This window comes from Phyllostomus hastatus, unplaced genomic scaffold (assembly GCF_019186645.2).
Source record: "Phyllostomus hastatus isolate PE091 unplaced genomic scaffold, TTU_PhHast_1.1 phas_scaffold_1066, whole genome shotgun sequence".
NCBI classification, from domain to species: domain Eukaryota; kingdom Metazoa; phylum Chordata; class Mammalia; order Chiroptera; family Phyllostomidae; genus Phyllostomus; species Phyllostomus hastatus.
In genome coordinates, this window is record NW_025334004.1 from 2818535 (window position 1) to 2837400 (window position 18866).

The window sequence follows — 18866 nt, forward strand, 5'->3', positions numbered from 1 at the left end:
TTTCTTACTTGACTTCATGAAAAGGAGCAGTGCCTCAGCTGGCCCATGTGTAACAAAGGAAAATCCTGTGAGCTCCAGAGGAATGAATACATATCAACCCCTTAGCACCATGCCTGGCCCACACATAATACACAGGCAAGCAACGCGACTAATGATTTTATCACCATCCTCTGTGATGATGCTGGTATATAAAGCCTGGACTGTCCAGGCCGGCAGCTTGGCTTCGACTCCCCTCACTTGGAATGTCGCCTTGAGAGAGTCTGAAAGCCTCAATTGCTTCATTTGTAAAATGAGAATGTAGGACTCAGTGCCTGGTGCGTCGGCACATGAGACTTCAAGCAAAGCTCAGGAGAGTGCAGCGTGTGGATGGGTTAAGGGTGACTGTCGCTGTTAGTACTGCAAATGAAGGCAAGCCGGGCATCGGTGCCCGCTGGGGACCATGCCAACAAGTCTGGCAGTTTGAAGCCTCCTTGTCCTTAACCAAATAACCTCTCAGGTCCCAGAGTCAGGAAGACTTCCTTGAAGAAGCACGGGGTGCAGTGGGAGGTGGGGGATGCTCTGGGACCAGCTGGAAGTGGGCAAGGAGAGGCCGAATTTGACCCCGGGCTGCACGCCGGGCCTGCGGGTCTGCCCTGCGGGCTTGCGGGGCGCAGCCTGGGACCCCGGCGGGCTGAGCCGCTCCCACGAACGGGAGCCGGGCTGGACCCCGCCCAGGCGGCGGCCGGGTCCCCTGGGCTGGGCGCCTCTGGCGGAGCCGACTGGGCGGAGAGGAGCGCTGCGGGAGGAGGAGTAGGAGGAGGGGGCTGGTCAAGGGAAGTGCGACGTGTCTGCGGAGCCCTTTTATACCTCCTTCTCGGGAGTCCGGCAGCCGCAGCCGCAGCCGCAGCCGCCGCCACCGTGCACCCCAGCGTCTTAGCTCCGGGAGCCGGCTCCGAGTTCCAGCGCGCCGGGCGCCGCCGCCGCCAGCCAGCATGTCGGGGGTCAAGAAGCAGAAGACGGTAGGCTTCCAGTCGCCTGCCTTCCTCCTCCCCGCCAACCGGGTGGCGCCGAGCCTCCCGGGGCACCGAGATCCCACCCGTCCCGGGAGGCGGCGAGCAGCCGAGGCTCGGAGGCTCGGGCGAACGCCGGGAGGAGGACGAGGGCGCGGAGGAGGGCGAGCCGGGGGCCGAGGCTCCGCCGGGATTCTCGGGGCAGCCCTCGCCCGCCGGTCCGCCTCCGCCTCCGCCTCCGCCTCGCGCTTCTAGGGACCTACGCTCCTTGCCGTGGTCGTCCCGGGCTAGACCTCCGGAGCTCGCAGAGTAGTTCCCAAGCAAAAGAAAGGACCACAACGAGGAAATTTCCTTTCTTCCCCGAGAGCTTTTCCAGACCCGCCTTTTCTTCTGTTCGGTACCCGAGTGGGTGGCGGGCTCAGCTGACTCTGGTTCTGCCAGGTCTGGTCGCCGGGTACACGTCAGCGACAGTCATTGGAATTTTGTCTATTGAACCTCCTCGTAGTGGACTTTAATGACAGACTTTCATAGAGGAAACTGCAATTATCAGGACTTACAGGAGGAAATTGCTTTTCTACCCTGGCAGGATTTAACCCTTAGCTCAATTCAGTTCCCTGTTGGCAGCTGGTGGCCCCTCAACTTCAGCCTTGGGAGGCTCCTCGCGGGGGGGTAGGATGAGGGGATTGTTTCGAGGAGGTTCAGTTTTATGCAGAATTAATCTGAGACATCCCCTTTATGGGAAATAGTGGGCTTGTCAAAGACAAAAGTTCCTTATCCACGTAGCAACAGAGGCTTCTACAAATTACCCATCCTTAAATATGTTAGCAGTGATCAGAGAGTCTTAAGAGTTGGAAGGAGCCTTGTAGACGGCACCTGGACCACAGAGGTGGCCTGCAACCCAACCAGCAGACCTGATTGCTCAGCACTCACCTTTACTGCACTGCAAGCCTCAGGTGTTTATGGTGTTTACTCAATGCATGCACCTCTCTTAAGTAGTTAAACTTGTGCTTGGCGCATAGTAGGTGATCAGTACATGTTTATTAGTGCGAGTAGTAGTAATGTGTTATTAATGCAACATATTAGTAATGTATCACAGTTTTATTATTATTATATAATGCTTATTACTGAAATATCTCTAGGTTGTATTTGTGGTGGGCCAGGGGAGACATGAAAAAGCAAGAACTGGGGAAGGAGAGTGACAGGGCCATGCAGGGGCTGGAAGTGTGGGCTTCAGCAGCAAGGGAAAGGGTGTGGGGGCTCTGTGGTTTCCGGGGGCCACAGGACCAGCAAAGGAAGGTCCAGTGGGGAGCTAGCATCAGTTTGAAAAGGGAGAATGGTCAGGATTTACCTGCCTTCTGTAGGAATGATTTTAAAGTGGGGAGACTCCCAGTATTGTAATGTATTGTCAAGTGAAAATCACTTGCGCTTTATGTCTATTTAAGTTGATTAAATTCTGTAAAATTCTAAAGAGTATCTTCTAAATAACAAGCTACTATGGCATTTAGTAGATTTTTATGTCAGCGGAGTTTTAATGCTTCCTCACTGCTTGAGTCAAGAATTCCTTCCCAGGCCTAGTTAAAGAACAAGTACAAATGACCCATGAACATGGACCAGAGGATGGGAATAGACTGTGGGAGTAGGGCAGAGGGTGGGGACAGGGGAGAACAATGGGGGGAAATTGGGACAACTGTAATAGAACAACAGTTTTTAAAAGTTTAAAAGAAATGAATTCCTTCCCAGTTGGGGGGCGGGGGGGGGGCGCTTTTTTCAAGCATTAGTATTGAAAGGGCAGGTGGTCTTTCCCCTTCCTGCCCCTGGTTAGCGTGAACTGGGAGGAGGAGGGCTTGCGAAGAGGGCTTTAAGAGCCGATCATGGGAACTGCACAGTCAGTTCTCAGTGAGAAATTTGAGGGCCAGAGGCTTTGGGTTTTGTATTTACACATTTTAAATCTTCTAGTTTTTTTGGGGGGTGGTGTTTGGGGATATGTTTGTTATAGGATTAAATTAACACATTCTTTGTAGGATTAAATTAACACCTGATATAGCTAACAGGACTTCTGAACTTTTGTTTTAGCCCGCACAGTTATAATCCAGGCATCATCACAAGTTCCCATAAGGGTCAGAGAGATACTAGTGGATAGAGCAAGCCAGCCATAAATGTATATGAAATCTCTGAAGCTTTAAATGTTCATTCAAAATGTATTTTAAAACCTTGCAGGCCAAAACAAAAACTGTCCACCTGCAGGACCTCTCAACTATTCAATTATTTGACAAGTGAATCTTGCTGAGCTAGGAAACTACCCCAGAAGGGAGGACAATGCTCTAGTTTCTTTGTGCATTGCCAAGAGAGGACACACTACAGTCACTGCAGTAGCTTCAAATATTTGTCGAGTCCCTACTGTGTGCCAGGGAGTATACTGGGGCAAATATATCTTTCCTGGGATTTTTCACCACACTGATGAATCCTTTCAATCCAGATCACTGTAAGAAGAGTAAGTAAGAGAAAGTGGGATGGTTGTGTCAAAAACCTGAGGGAAAATAAATGAAATGTTCTTTTATAAGGGAAGGTGGTACATTCCTTCTGTGTTAGGCATCTTTATCATGGAAACCCAGGACACCTAGGTGTCACATCCTTCCCTTGAGTTACTTCCAACACTAGCCACCCCCCACACCCCTTACTCACACACAAAGACACCTAGGAGAAGAGAGGAGGCATTGCCTCCAGAGGACTGGAAAGAAAGGAAAAGTCCTGGTCCTTTCTTGTTGCATAATTTCCTGGATTAGCATTTGTTAAGGCTGACAGTTATATTATGTCTTGAAGACAGCAAATCTAAAATGTCAACTAAGGTATTAAAGTCTTTTCCAAAGGATCAAACAGCCAATGGTTGGGAAGGAGGGAAGGGGTATTGAAAGGGTTAAACTCTTCGTAAATGTAAGAGATTGTCTACCTATTTGAAGATGCTGCCTAAAGCAAGACATGAATTTCATGATGAGTAACCGTTTCAAGAAAGAAGAAACAAGTACTTCCCAGAGGCCAGGACTCTGCCGCACTGCATTTCATTTCATTCACAGCAGCCTCCACCCGGAACACTGAGCCCCGTCTCTGAGCGGGGAGAAGGGACAAGAGCAGGGCAGGATTTGAGTACAGGTCTGTCCAACTTTGAGCACAAAGTTGGGGTAACAATGACTTCCCCTTATAACTGTGAGGAGTAAAAAGTGTTTTGCATAGTTCCAAACCCAGAGTAAGTAGCCATTGCTAGTATTAGTGCACTGGACTGTTGGGGTTTGGCAAACATGGAGAAGAAAGACCAAGTCATACCATTCTGCAGGCTCAGTAAGTGACAACCACCATAATATTTACATAACGTATAATAACAGCAAACAGATGCAGACGTGGACGGGTTGGCTATTTGAATCCTTACTCTGAAAAGTTAGAGGATAAAGGTTGATCATTAGTGTAAATGCACCAGAGTAACCCAAATTTCAGCAAGAGTTTGCCAACCACCTTGGTCAAGAAAGGCGATCTATATGTCTAAGTACATTTTGGACTAAACTCTTTCCACCCTTCCTATGGCTTCAGGTGTTTCCACATCTACCGTAAAATTAATGTCTGATTCATGCTATTCTCCTAAGATCATCTGTTTGGACTTTTACAGTTAAAGATAAATGTACTTAACTCTGAGTTTTATGTCTCCGATATGGCTCTCTTGGCCTTTCATCACTTTTCTGTTAATGCACGTGGCTCTGCGGTTTGCTTAGGGGATAATTAGGCTTAAACGTGGAACCTTTAGAGTCTGGGAAAGGAATCAATGATGTCAACCTTAGTCCTTGGAGATTATTGTTTATTTCAAAATCTGTCACTAAATAGTAATGGACACTCATCGGTCCTTGTGTTTGAAAGTCTTAGGAAAACACAGAAACTAAAGGTAAATAAACATAAATATAAAGGCAGTTCAACTAACCTTTCATCCCCTGTGTGATTTGTTCACATGACAGCTGACATGGCATATTTGCCCACAGCCTGGCATGGAGCCTGGCACAGGGTAGGTGCTCAGTAAATATTTGTTGCATAAATGGCTACAGAATTCATTAGCAGACAAATTTGCTTTTAGGATCTAGAGTTTTCTTTGCTTCTTCCCTCTCCTCTCTTATCTGCCTATTCTTGTGGGCTTGCTTATTTTTGCCGGGTCTTTGTCATCACCCCTGAAAAATTACTTTCAGGGATTCTTTGAAGCTTAAGTTGAATGGCCTTTCCCCCCACTAAAGATTTGCTTTTGTTTCTGCCAGGTGCCTAGCAGCATTACCAGTCTAGGACCGCTTTAACCTAAATGTACCATTTGAAGTTTTTTTAAACCACCCAGGTGATGTAAATTTGAGTTGCAATTTTGCACACAAGGGCCAGCCTGTGAGTACAACATCTCAGGGACCCCACAGCCCTAGCCCTGCATGTACTTTTGATGCTGAGGCAACTGTCCTTACAGCCTCTCACAGTGGGAGGTGGGGTCATTCTGGCTCACTCTTGATTTTCGTTTGAGACTCTTCAGCGCCTCAGTTTAATGTGAGAAGGCCTTTTTATTCACCCCTCTTGGGTGGGTTCTGGACCCTGATTTGTTTCACCTCCCCGGTAAGGCCGTCAAATTTTAGTTCAGATCTGCCGTTACCAGGATAAAAAGCAACTCCCTGTTTGCTTACCTCTTAGGCTCCTGCTTTCCTGAAGATTTTGTCCTGGCAGTTTCTTACTTACTGTCATGTCAGCTTTTTGACTTTTGAAGGAGATGATATTATAACTAGCCATTTCTTCTTTGTTTTCATAGAAGAATGGGTTTGTATAACCTAGGCCATCATTGCTGGAAACAAAAATTTCTGCCTCCTCTCGATTCCTATGACCCATTAATGTTTCCTATCACACCTATATCATCCTTATTAAGGAAGCACTTTAAGAACAAGTAAACTTAAGTCACATATATTAAATTATTTAATTTAATCCTCCCCTGCACCCAAAGTTGCTGAGGCCTGGAGTGGGGGATGCTCACCTTGCCCTGGTGGCCTCTGCCTGTGCAGGTACCCTTAGGGATGTACCCTGTCCTGTCTTGTCCTTAGTGTTGGTCCAGGACAAGCACAATACTGTTTAAAAGTCCCCTCCAGTTTCAGCACCTCTTCTTCTCCTGTGCTTTCCTTAGAGTCCCCAGGGTCACTGTGCTGCTCCAGCATGATACTTGGGAGAAACCCAGTGAGGCTAGACACTTCCTCCACACTCCCAGCATCATGCTGACTTCTGAAACCATGCTGGGACTTTTAGGGGCTGTGTGGGCTGTGGGGAATCTAATGCCTCCTTTCCTCTGGGGTCTATCTGAGATAAAAAAACACACCCAGTTCCCCTGCTTGCAGAGTCTCCGAAGCCCTTTGGCCCCTCTGTCCCCAAGCCCAGCAGCAGATGCAGGAGCAATCCCTTTCTCAGATTCATCGCGCATCTAAGCTCCCTTTGCTTCTCTTCTGATAACGATTAAATAAAGCTTTTCATGAAGGTTAATTGGTTGATCATAAAACATGGCATTTGTTAAAATTTGGTCTTTATTTTCTTCTCTTCTGCCTTTTTGATTACCAATGCTTGTTTTAAATTTAGAATAAATGGGTGCACAAGATGGAAATTTTTTTCTCTCTGCAAAAGAGCCACTGTATTAAAACTTGAAATATAACTTGCCTCTGATAGCACATGGTGTGTAAAATGACTTCCATCAGTTGGCTGGAGTGACTTCCTTTAAAATCTTATCAGCAACTCATTCTGCATTTTAGATTTACTCCTCAAGTTGATTTTGCTGTAACTGGCACCATGGAAACACAACTGTAACATAAACATGACAAACTCAATCTTTTGAGCACCAAATATTAAATTTTGGCAATAAAAGTATAGATAACCCATGCCTATTATAAAGCTTTTCTAAGGCATTTGCATATCAAAATGTGCATCATTAAAGATTATTTCTATGCTGGGTTAATGTTTGCTTTAATTATCTAGTTAACATTTGCCCTATATGTTTTGTTATTAAAAACAGTTTTTTATCCGCTAAACTTCTACATCCACTCTAATATTACTACAATTACTTTTTTTTAGTTTATTTATGCCCCATGTGTGCTGTAAAAATCATTTGCAGACTTTGTAGCGAGTTAAACTGCTTCAGTGAAGTCTGAAATGTATCCCCATTACCTCATTCATGTACACCTTTCCCCAGCCACTGCTATGGGTGATTCATGCCTTCCCAACTTCTAAGCAAAATCAGCAACTCAAGACATTGGTGATGATTTTTATTTGCATATTTTTTCTTCTGCTAAAATCCTGAATTAACTTTTTGGTCCCCTGCTGGTGGTCCCATTGTGTATTACTTTGTTTTCCTAACATCTCTAAAATCCTTTCCCTTTTTAGTTCCTGCCACATCTCACTTCTGTGTTTGTTCACTTCACCTGCTCAACGTCTGTTTACTGAATGACCCAACCAGGACCTCTGCTTGCCATAATCAACTATAGCTGCTGAAGCCTTATATTTTTTAATTATAGTTTTTTAGTTCTTTCAAACTCTGCCTTTAAGTCTATTTTAAACAAAGCACTTGCCTTTTCTAATTGTAACACCCCACCCAAAACCTTGATATTCTTTCAATCTTCTGCCCAGTCAGTCTCACAGTGCCCTTGGGCCCACCAATAAAATTTCCAACTGACTTTTTATGCATTTTTAATCCACTAAGTATAAAATTTTAAATTACTTGGTATTCAGGCTGTTCCCTCTTTGAAAATGTATTTTTAGCATTTAATATGTAGAAGGAAAATTAAGAGCTCATCTTCACGCTCTTCATATTACAGTTGATACCCAGCATTTACGAGCTTTGCTAAAGCTCATGGCCACCTTTCTGGCCACAAGCTGGTGATACAGCTGCTGAGCTGGAACTCCCATCAGCTAATTGCTCTCTCAGCACTCTCCTCTGCATCACATGCCCTCAGAGAGAGGCCCTGTACGTTTTACTACATCTGCTACAGCTTTGTTTCCTCTTTTTCTTTTCTTCTTTTTTTAACTGGGAAATATTTCCTATACAAAGAAAAAACACCCTAAACACACCCACTTCCAGGTTCATTGTCAGTGAGTCACAATTATATTCTGACTTAGCTTTAGCATTTGTTTTGACATTCTGGAGATAGAATATACAGGTCAAAGAACAGTGTTTGGAAAATGTAACTTTACCCTTTTGAAATATTGTGTAGTTGGCTAGCCTGTTTCTCTTTAGAAAATTCAAACCCTGTCCCCAGCTTCACTCAGTCTTCCTTAAGCCTTCTTGAACTGTTTAATCATTTTATCAAAAAAAAAAAGATGCCAGTGATTACAGAATGTGCAGTACAGATAGCACAGATAAAACTGTATTAGGTAAAAGTTAGACCACGTTCAATTACACACTAAAGCCTCTCAGTCCTGCCCTGACTGATGTGGCTCAGTGGGTTGGGTGTTGTCACACAGACTGAAAGGTTGCCAGTTCCTTTCCTCATCAGGGCGCATGCCTGGGTTGTGGGGCATGTCCCTGGTTGGAAGCAACTGATTGATGTTACTTTCCCATATCAATGTTTCTCTCCCATCCCCTCTTTCTAAAACTTAATAAATAAAATCTGAAAAATTTATTTAAATACATTAAATTCTAAACTAACTTTTTATTTCTAAAAAGTTATAAAAAGTGGCTACACTTTTTTTATTTATTTATAAATACATTATAATAATAATAAATGTATAAATACATTTATAAATACATTAAATAAATGTATTTAAATAAATGTATTAAAATACATTAAAATGTATTTTTTATTTAAAAAATAAAATAAGAAAATAAATAAAGCAAGCCTCTCAGTCTTTGTTGTAGGCCTCAGAATTCCCACTTTTATTTCTAAATCCATCCATTTCCATTGTTTCCTAAGTTCATGAAGTACCATAAAGTTGATGACAGTAACTTTGCGACCTTGCCAGATAAATCTGCCGAGATCGCTGAGTCCTAATAGACAGTCTTTTCCTAAATTATATGAGTAACTACTGTTCTTGGCCCATTGGGTCACTAATACAATGTTTTGAGTAGTTATTAAAATTTTTTAAAATGAGCGTTTTTCCATTGTGTTTAAGTTAGCCATACGAATAAGAAGAGAACTAATGAAACCCATACCTTAATATTGCAACTATGGAATTTGCATGTTTCTCATCAGTTTTGATTTTTAGAGTATGTTGTGTTAGAAAATTCCTACTCTGTTGTGACTTGTTTATCACCAGCACTGAGCATTTATGATGTGGCAGGCACTGTTCCAGGGGTTCCTGCACCTTCACTCATTTAGTCCTCACCCTCTCGTGAAGCAAGTTTATGAGCTGGGAAGGAAACTCATTTAACTGAAATGTCTTTAGAGAGTTACCCACAGGAGAAGCTAAAATCTTATCAGCTCCTCTGTAGTTAATAAGTTGTTTATTTCACAGAGGGAGTGAGATTTAATGCCAAGTAGCAAACACAGCTGGATTAGGTAACTAGTAAAGTATTACTGCTTCATTTGTAAAATATTTTGGCAGCTGCCTACTGGTAATATATCTCAAGATAATAATAATGAATTCTATTTAGAGACATTCCCCAACACTTTTTTTTTAAGAATAAATGGCATACACTGGGAAATGCATATTACCCTCACCATCACACACATTTTATTCCTTATGGTGACATAAAGTATGTAATTGGAAAATAAATATTTTTTTGTTCTCAGACTCAAAAAGTATGGGTAATAGTTTTTATTGCTTAGCCTTACAACCATGTCAGTGATTGCAATGATTTGTTTCCACCGAAGCTGCTAATACTGGAGCCAAGCGTAACTGTGATTTGTGGCTGATAAAAAGAAACTGGGCCACCCATGTATGTGTAATGTAATAAAAATTTGACCCAATTGGAAAACAAGGCTTAAGGATGTCGGCCACCGAATAATGCTTCCCTTTCATTAGTAACCAATGAGGAGTGCCTAGAAAGTGTGAGATTGTAAGAGGCACCTTCGTGCAGTTTGGAAGAAACATCATGGTGAATCGTCTGCTTCTGCCATCACAGGTCAGGCGGTCCGCCTTCTCAGCCATCCTGGGCCACAGCCTCAGTGTTGGGCACCTTGAAGGCCTGGATTCCCATTCTGAAGAGACCTCAGTGTAAGAGGCATGAGCACGGGCTGAATGTAAATGTAAGGCATGAGATTGAAGTCCTTTACTGGAAAGAGGTTGCATTATTTTTTTAAAGATTTTATTTATTTATTTTTAGAGAGGGAAGGGAGGGCGAAAGAGAGAGAGAAACATCAATGTGCGGTTGCTGGGGCTCATGGCCTGCAACCCAGGCATGTACCCTGACTGGGAATCGAACCTGCAACACTTTGGTTCGCAGCCCATGCTCAATCCACTGAGCTACGCCAGCCAGGGAGGGATGCCTTATTTAAATGAAGAGAGGATTGGTGACAATATAGAAATCAAATCACAGATCCCATGTGCAAAGGTGTCTTCACAGTGCAAGACCTTGCAAACAAAATCATGTCAAAAAGGAAATACTGTCTCGGCATTTAGCCACATTTATTGCATGGAAAAACCTGGGCCATCATAAATACCTGGTTTCTTCTATTTTCTTCTCAGTGTGGAGGTTGTTATTTAATAAACCTTTTAAACATCACACTGTGATATTCTTGATGACATTATAAGTCTGCGTTGGCATTCAGGAAGGTACCTTGTTGATCCTACTGGGTTCCCTAAACAGGGGAAAGGAGCAGGAATTTATTCAGGGACTGCCCATACAGTGTCTAATCTCATCCTCATAATAACCTATGAAGTAGTTGATGTTCTTATCCCCATTTTATATTTGGGGCCTGTAAGGCTTATGAAGGTTAAGTAACTTGCTTTAGGATACATAATCATTAGTGGCAGATTTGGAAGGGACTACTTCTTAAGTATGAATGCCATGTTTTCAATCATTCTGCTTTTTCTTCTGTTAATGTAAGGGCATATATATTGATATGAAGACTGCCAGAATAAATGAAGATTATTCTGATCATTTAAACATACATTCAAATTTTTCTTTGTGGATGCAGATTAATGCAGTGAAGAATCTAAAAAGATGATGTGGTTGATTTGCAAGTAATTTTCTTCAGGGGCTTTTTGGAATGTATAATCTTTAGAAGATGTAGGTTTTAGCAAATGCTGTTAAAAGGCAGTAAATGTTAGTTTGGATGAGGCTCTGTGGCCAGTTTTAGGAACAGTGGTGTTTGGAATAGAACCCAGCGTTTCACCTTAGTAATACAAAGCTTCAGTGTTCTTGTGGGTGAATGCATACACTCAAGAATAAGTGTCCTTAGAAATAATTTCAGTGACTTACATGTAACTCTAGACCTTGCCTTGTTCATTATGCAAGCACTGCACAGTCGAGCATTCATGAGTTACAAGTTTCCAAAGCCCCACAAGCTCCAGGCCTGTTCTCTCTGGATGTACTTACTAGAGGTTTCATTGGCATTTCCACAGCTCAGCACAGAATTTGAATCTTTCTGGGTTCGAGAAGCCTGTGTCATATGTAGCTTCGTTTGTGGAACCAATTGCAGAAGTGTAAGAAAATACACAGAGGTAACAAAATGCAGCCTCCACTGGACCACTTACAGGGCTAGCGTTTGGAAGGGTGCCTAAGACCTGTGTTGACGCTAGAATTGTGAGGTTTGGAGCATCTTTTGGAGGTAGTTACACGTTTCTAGGAAACTCAATTTGATACGTATGTGTTCCCTTGAGGGTAATTGCCACCTCCCTGAATTATAGCACAGTTCCTCTGGGTGTGCACAATACCTTTCTTTCATCATGCTCATCCAAGCTTATTCATAAATTCTTCTTAATTATCCTAGCAGCTCCCCAATATGGGTAGTTATAAGAATCTAAATCAGAGATGAGGACAGTAAAGTACAGATGAGGTAAATTTTCTAGGGCCTTCTTGTGAACTAACATAATAGCTGAGGCAACCCAAGTTTGCCAATTTCAGCGGCTTAGCACTGTGTTTTGTCTCGGAACAGACAGAAACTCAGGGACATCTGAATGATGTTTGGAATGAAGAGTTTCTTATCGGGATTTTATCACGTTAATTGCGTGCTGCAAAACACAACATGGCTTCACTGACATCAGGAGATCTAGTCCTGCAAATGCTGTAACACATGAATTAAGTGATTCAGCTAATTACACATATTTTTATATGCTTCCAAAAACAAACACTTGGGCTTTGAAATAGAAAAAGCTCTACATTCGACTTTCTCTCTCTTTTTTTTTTTGTGAGTGTACATTTATTTTAATGAGGAAACTGGGAACTAAACCATTTCTTTGCTGCTCATTCATCCTGATCACCTCCTTATTTCCGTGGAACAAAAAACTCTGAGGCCGTGTCTGCCTTCAAGATCTCATCCTGGTCAGCCTTGTGTATAGTTACATATGAAATGTAGAAACAGTTATTACCCTAAAAAGTTGGTATAGAAAGAGCTTGAGGCAAGAGAATGACACCAGAGTCAAAGAGATGTCTGAGTGGAACTTGATCCTGTAGACCCGCAGTTAAATTGCGTGCAGGGAGCCCAATTCAGGCCCCCGCCAGTTTTGGTATGGCCTGTAGGCTAAATATGGTTTTTACATTTTTTAAATAGTTAGGCTTAAAAACAATCAAAGGAAGAATTATATTTCATGACTTGTGAAAAGTATATAAAATTCAAATTTCAGTATCTATAAATAAAACTTATTAGAACACAGCGATGTCCCTTCATTTCCACATGTCCGTGGCTGCTTTCACAGCTGAGTGTTTGTGATAGACCCGATGGCCTAGAAAGCTGAAAATATTTACTATCTAGCCCTTTATGAAAACTTCGCCACCTCCTGTTGTTGACAGTGAGGGCCCAGTTGTCATTTCTGAGTTACTTGGGTGGCTGTCCTGTCCGCATGTCGCTCACATTTGAATTCAAAGAGCTGAGTACCTAGTTTTACTTCATGAGCCCCCATTGAATTGTGTTTGGTGTATGGCCATTGTTCTGTTTATAAAATGCATTTTTAAAAAAGTTTGATGGAACTCATTGTTATATCTCCTGTAATGATATTATTGAGGTTATTTTCATTGGTTACAAAACATGATATTCTCTTTATAAAGATCCATGGGGGCTCTGGCTGGTGTGGCTCAGTGTATTGAACACCGGCCTGTGAACCAAAGGGTCGCAGGTTCTATTCCCAGTCAAGGCACATGCCTGAGTTGCAGGCCAAGACCCTGGTGGGGGGCACATGAGAGGCAACCACACATTGACGTTTCTCTCCATCTCTTTCTCCCTCCCTTTCCTTCTCTCTAAAAATAAATAAATAAAATCTTTTAAAAAATCCATGGGAGAAATTTCTATCTGGGCTTTGAGCCAGAGGGTTATACTTTCTGAGTTTTGTTTTTGTTTTTATTTGCTTAGTATAATAGTCTGTAAATTGTGAACTCTTAGACTGCCCAGGTTTTCTGCTCCAAGATGCCTGCCAGAATGCTCAAAAGCAAATTTTGCAGCTTACTTTCCATTTATCACACCAGCATCATGCTCGATGCCATTTCACTTTATGTCCCTACATTGTTTTCTCTTTTATTTTTCTCTACTTCTAATTCGTGAACTTTTGCTATAGTGCATGACTCCTGTAAGTCACTGTACATTTTTCAGGAATGATGCAGAAATTAAGAAACATTAAGTTATTTTGTGACTGTCCAAGGGCCTGTGTCCACAGGGCCTTACAGAAACCAGCCCTCGAAAAGCCCGCTGAGTGCTCTCCTGGAGGCTTATAAACAAATGCCCCCGTGATGGATAAAGACACAGGTCAGAGGTTCTTCATGCGGAGTCCGGAGAACTCAGTAGGTTGTGAACATGGATGAGGAAAATATTTTTATAACCTATAACAGAAATTTATCACCTTCTTTCATGATGCACCTAGACAACAAACCACAGTAGTATTAGCAATAGTTGTGACTATGTCACCAAAGGAAATCACAGATTTTTTATATCACTTTGTTGTTGACATCACAAAAATATCTGTGCTCTTTAATACTACCAAATTAACGTAGCTATTATAGCTGTCTACCTAAGTTGCTAGACCCTGTTATTTAATATATTGATAAAGAAGCATATTTATTACTGTGCTATAATTTTTTAAAACTATTTTGATAACTGTAACTTGGTTGTTTTTCTTTACAGTCCCTTGTGCTTTATTTTATGCATTAAAAATGTTTTCTTCTGAGAAGGGGTTCACAGGCTCCCAAAGACCATTTTGACTCACAAAGGATAAGAAACCTCTGTGCATGGGCACGTCCACCCTCGCGCACACACAGTGTTTACATGCATGGGCACCCCACACACACACACAGTATTACATGCATGGGCACACCTCTGCACACACACAGTGTTTACATGCACTTTCAGAGGGTTCACACACTACCCCCAATCCACACCAAGTCCTGTGTCTAACATCTGCAGTTTAAGAACTCATGCCCTGTTGGCCACATGAGGGAGGATTTTTGTTTTGTTTTTTTAAATCCCCATCCAAATCAATCACTTATAGGAATTGACCTACGATTCCTTCTCAAGTTGTGCTATTGGTTCTGGCTGTCATGAATTAGTATTTATCTCTTTCTTCCGTAAATAAGGAGTGTATATATCCTCATAAAATAATTCTCTTGGCTTTTGCCATAGTCACTCTTGATATTTTTAGGTGAGAAAGACCCCAGCTTTTACACTCTTTGATTTGTGTTTGTGTTAGAGATTCGCATCTTTGAATTTTCAGAGCTTGATATGCATACATTTCCTAAATTTGGAATTGGATAACAAGTAAAAATGCCACCAGAGATTAATGATATAATACCTTACATATTACTCTGTTCCATGCATGGTTTTATTGTTGTTTTTACTAATCAAGAGTATTAATTATTCACGTGTAGGGAAGCCAAGGTTCATTTGAGAGTATCATTCACTGTTCATATCTTTGTGTTGTGAATCTCTAGTTAGGATTTGCTTTATACTTGTGTGGGTTTTATGCTCTCTTGTATTCCACACATCCCATAAGTTCTGAATGCTTCCCTCAATTTACTGAGGCCTTAGTGGGACCTTAGAGATTATTGAGCCTAGCTGTTCTCAACATTGCTAAGTTTCACAGAATGTTGGTGCCTACATCCCATTCCCAGAGAATCTGATTGAATTGGTGTATGTCATGTTCTTTAAAAGCTGTCTAGAAGTGCCTCAGATCAGTGTGGCTTGAGAACCATGGCCTAGCCTAATTCCTCCTCGTACAAAATATGTGCACTGCGATATGCCCAGGGTCTTCCAGCTAGCTAGTAACAGACAGGGCTTCTCTTCTTCGGGATGCCATTTGCTCTTTTCAGGTTTTTCCTCCCCAAAAATGTTAGGCCATTTACCAGTTACTGCAGACTTCAGTAATTGCTACATTCCTCATGGAATATTTAAAATTAAATATTCCAGCTGGAATGTTTTAAAGCTTGCCATTCTTGTCCTGTTTTACCATTACCTAATGAGCAGACAGCTTTCTGGAAAAATCTGGAGATCATTCTTTCTTAGTCAGCTGTTCTTGGCTGTGGTGACTATTTATTCCTGGAAATTTGCCCCATTCCCAATCGCAATCAAGAGAGTGGCCCAGTTTTTAAAAGTAGCTTATGCTTCTTGATAATATAAGTCTCCAGATGTCACTACTGAACCTGGTATGTTCCAATGGGAATAAATCTAAAATGATTCCCTTGTCCCATTGATGGAGTTGCGTGTTAAGAACCCACATTGGTGGAGCCCTCCAAAAATGGGCCTTTCTTTTCCTTGTAAGTTGTCGGTGTGGTTCTAGCATTTCTGAGGAAAATATGTAAGTACCTCACAAGCAGAAATGCTGTCCATTTATGTATTTCATAGCTATCATCTAAAGTTACTTACAATAAATCAAATTAAGTAATTATATCTTTTCTATCCAAACTAATAGATTTCTGATTATATATAATAGATTATCTGATTATAGGTTTTGATTATCTTATTAGGTTATAAAAATAATATGTTGTCTTATATTCACAGAGATTATTCAGCAGTAATGTAGTAAAAGCAAAAGACAGACATTTAATGATGATATTTAGACTTGAAAAGATTAGATGACTCAAGCCAATGACAGTTCTTGAATTAACAGCGGGCTTGCTGATTTACCATTGGTTTCTTTAGGACAGCAACTTTCTTTTTACTTTCTTTTTCCTTCTATCTTATTTTAGAGTGAATTTGGTTATAGCTATTTTGAAAACTATGTGACTGTATACATTAAATCTAAAATAAATAAATTTTTTTTCTTTTCCTATAATTCTCCTACCCAACTGTTAGGATGGGAAATAAATTTCACCTACAGCAGGTCAGGATAAGTAGGGACCAAAAATGTCACAGAGAAAATGGCTTGGCGTCTAGTAACCGGCGTAGGTAAGGAAAAGGAATCCGTGCCAAGCCCCCTCACCAGCCCTGTGCAGAACCGGACAGAGAACTGTCAAGTGAATTGCCTTCCCAGAGAAGCAATGTTTGCCTCCTTTGGACCATCTTCATCTTCCTAAGCAATTTAGTTTCAAACTTTTGGAGAGCAAAATCCCTATAGCAAGTTACTACTGAAAAGCTGGCTACTATCTCTATAGGATAACAACATTAACTATACAAGGTTCATGTTATGTGCTTACATGTGGACTGTACTTTGAACCACTCTATGTCTAAATCCATGTCTAGGTGTGCACCTGCCAAAGGATGGAGATTTAAAAAAATTATATGATTACAGACTTAAGAAAATCATCTTTTAAAAAAAGCTATGTTTAACCTTATGAATAAAGATAATCATTTTTTTTATTCTCACCCAAGGACATGCTTATTGACTTTAAAGAGAGAGGAAGGGAGGGAGGGAGAGAAACACTGATGCAAGAGAGAAACATGGATCAGTTGCCTCTCATACGCATCCCAGCCTAGGGGGTGAACCCACAACCTAGGTATATGCCCCGACTGGGAATCAAACCTGAGACCTTTTGGTTTATGGGATGATGCTCCAACCAACTGAGCCATTCCAGCCAGGGCAAAGATAAACATTTTAATGTATATTTTAATAATTGATTTTGAAAAGAAGAGATTTGATGGAGCAAAGAGTTAAGCAGTAAAAAAACAAAACAAAACCCCATAATACTACAAAAAGAAAACAAGGATCATTTATAAACTTAGAATTGGGAAGACTTTTTTAAGTATCTCACAAACTCAGATACCACAAAAAAATACTGTTGAATATAAAAACACTTCTTAAATTACATTCAAAATATCACTTTTAAAAATTAAAACAAAGTCAAAAGACAAACAGCAACAACAACCTGGGAGACATTTGTAACTTACAGAAGACACAGCGCTGCTTTCCAAATTACACAGAGCTCCCAAAACTCAGCGTCAAAAACAGTCAGCGGTCTGGCAAGAAAAAAATGTGGGGAGGGAATGTGAAATTCACAGAAAAGGAAATACAAATGGCTCTTCAACATAAGAAAAATGCTCAACCTCATTCATTTTAGGAAATTCAGCGCATGAGATTTAACTTTTCACCGCTCAGATTGGCGCAGGTAAAAACTCAGGACATCCTGTTGTGCTCAGCATGAGAGACCATGCACTCTCATGCATTGCCAGTGGAGGTGCACTTTAGTACAATCTCCATAGAGATCTTTTAAAATAGCAAAATTAAAATGAATATATTCAAATTCTAGGACTTTTTTTTCTGTGCAAGTCTTGCAAATGGTAAGATGATGTATGTACAAGGATACTCTTGGCAGCGTTTTTTTACAAAAAAGGATTGAAAACAACCTAAATATCAATCAGTAGGAGGATTGTTTAAGTACATATTCTGTACTATTTTATCATTCTAATGTTTCCATTGTAAGGACTAATTTGCAACTGTTTAAAAAGCATGAGCTATTTCCTAAATATACGAACATGGAAAGAACTCCAAGAATTTTGTTAATTAAGAAAAGACAAAGTGCAAAAAATTAAAATAAAAAAAATTAAAAAGACAAAGTGCAAACAGTATCTACAGCATGGTAACTTTTGGGAGGAAAAAGAAAAAATACATATATTCATTAATGCACAGACTATCTCTGGAACTATACTTGGTAAACTAAGAGAACTATGTGGCTGGGTAGATTTACTTTTTCTGTCTATCTATCTATCTATCTATCTATCTATCTATTAATTATAGATAGATAACTCTATCATCTATCTATCAATTATATAGTCAAGAACTCTAAAGGGTCTGTGATTTTTCACTTGCAATCTAATAAATTAGCTTGCTGTAGTTTCATGGGTGCTGGCAGAAAACACAAGGCTCCTGAGTCAGAGGTGAAGACTGCATTGCTCACAGCACAGCAAGCAGTAAGAACATAGTATGGGTGTTTGTTTCTCTTGCGCCGGATCTCCCCTGGGGGTGACATGGATGTGTTCAGATTACTGTCACACAAGCAGTGAGTTACAGAAAGAACTCTAAGCTGAGGGAACCTGAAACTTTTAAAAAAGGTTTTATGTATGTATTTTTAGAGAGAGGGGAAGGGAAGGAGAAAGAGAGGGAGAGAAACATCCAGGTGAGAGAGAAACATCAACCAGTTGCCTCTCGTATCTGTCCAACTGGGGACCAAACCTGCAAGCCAGGCATGTGCCTTGACCAGGAATCAGAATGGCAACCTTTCACTCTGCCAGGTGACACCAACCCAACTGAGCCACACCAATCAGGGTAGGAACATGAATCTTTTTTTTTATTTTTTTAAAGATTTTATTTATTTGTTTTTAGAGA

General features: G+C 41.1%; 1 protein-coding gene across 1 annotated transcript in view; it reads left to right on the forward strand.

Moving 5' to 3' along the window:
* The first annotated feature begins 679 nt into the window (after positions 1 to 679).
* The window catches only part of PAPSS2 (3'-phosphoadenosine 5'-phosphosulfate synthase 2), a 71925-nt gene continuing 53738 nt past the window's right edge, over positions 680 to 18866 (forward strand). The window contains exon 1 of the mRNA XM_045854489.1: positions 680 to 998. Within this exon, the coding sequence (XP_045710445.1) occupies positions 972 to 998 (27 nt within the window). The 5' untranslated portion in view covers positions 680 to 971. The remainder of the gene's footprint in view (positions 999 to 18866) is intronic.